Source organism: Drosophila sulfurigaster, chromosome 3 (genome assembly GCF_023558435.1).
Source record: "Drosophila sulfurigaster albostrigata strain 15112-1811.04 chromosome 3, ASM2355843v2, whole genome shotgun sequence".
NCBI classification, from domain to species: domain Eukaryota; kingdom Metazoa; phylum Arthropoda; class Insecta; order Diptera; family Drosophilidae; genus Drosophila; species Drosophila sulfurigaster.
The window spans coordinates 17,219,585-17,220,914 of NC_084883.1; the positions used below are offsets into that span (position 1 = coordinate 17,219,585).

At 45.9% G+C, this 1,330-nt stretch overlaps 1 protein-coding gene across 1 annotated transcript; it reads left to right on the top strand.

Annotated features, from left to right (window-relative positions):
- The first annotated feature begins 214 nt into the window (after positions 1-214).
- LOC133845828 (protein terminus-like) lies at positions 215-1,330 on the top strand. The gene has a single exon (XM_062280403.1). The coding sequence runs from the start codon at positions 215-217 to the stop codon at positions 1,328-1,330; it is 1,116 nt and encodes a 371-aa protein (XP_062136387.1).

Consider the following 1,330-nt stretch of genomic DNA (forward strand, 5'->3'; position numbering starts at 1 on the left):
TAAATAAGAAATTTTGTCCGATTTTGGCTAAACTAAACTAAACTAAACTTGTCTGCAGCTGGTGCAGGCTTAAGCAGGGTTACAATTCAGGTAGGAAATATACCTAAGTTTCCATAATCATACTGAGGCTGATCCCTGATCACTACTTTCTGTATAAATAGTTTGCCACCATTCAGCAGGACATCAGTCAGCCATCAGCATTACATCGTTCAACATGCGAGCTCACTATCTGTCGCGCTTCGTCTTTGAAACTACAAGCAATGTACGAACCTTTCGGCATCAACCGTCCATCCACCATCCCCACGTGGAATGTGCGAGTTGTCACAGTCCCGTTGAGGCGAATGAGCCATACAGTCATCATTGGTTGTCCTGTGAAGATGCCCAGCACACCAAGCTGGATCTGGAGAAGAAACTGCTGCTCAGGCAGATCGAGAAGGAACGCATTGAAACCTTTATGATTTGTGATGAAACCCAACAATATGGTGGCGTTGAAGAATTTCTACTGCAAGCCGGAACGCAAGCACTGCCGCAGCTGTTGCGCTTCTTGAAATACAAGGCCAGCGAACTGGTTGTCACTATGGGTTTCTATGTGTCTGTGCCGGGGAAGCGCTTTTACTTCGAGAGTTATTCCTTCTCCATAAAGCATTTCCTGGACATCGAGGCAACAGTCGACATGGTCATCGGTCGGCTCGCTCAGAAGATTTGCAGCTATATGTATATGGCGGAGGGTGTTACCCTGGATTCATGCGCCATCAGGCGCATAAAACTGACTGTCAAACGGCTTAACAATGGACCAGAAGTGCTACCACTGCAGTATCGCATCAAGAACAGTGGCGGCTTCAAGGCCAAGGACAATAATAAGAAGCCGGTGAATTTGTCGCTCCTCAACGAGAGCTATCTCAACTATCATGGAAAACGTTTTGGCAAATTTCCCGACTCCCTGCAAGTGAACCTCTATTGCTTCCATGTCTGCCCCGAGACCAAAGAACTGATTGCCGTGCCGTATTTGATCAGAAGCGAAGATGTGAAGAACACACCCACATTTGTCATTCAAACCGATGTGACTGGGGAATTCAGTGGCATGTATGAAGTACGGAATATTCGAAGATTTCTGCGCACGGAACCCAACGATCGCTTTGTTGAATGCTCCGTTTGTATAGGGGCATTCACGAGTCGTATGCACTTTGTATTACATAAACAAATGGACTGTGGGAATGAGGTTGAGGTCTTGCAAATGGACGGCGAGTCTTTTGAGACATACGACAATTGCATTACTCTGCCAAAGGAGTTCTTTAAGCTCGACTTTATCGGAATTCGACCTAATTATTAA

Bases quoted from the DNA above. Each gene is read 5' to 3' on its own strand.
- LOC133845828 (XM_062280403.1), top strand. From the start codon at position 215: ATGCGAGCTCACTATCTGTCGCGCTTCGTCTTTGAAACTACAAGCAAT.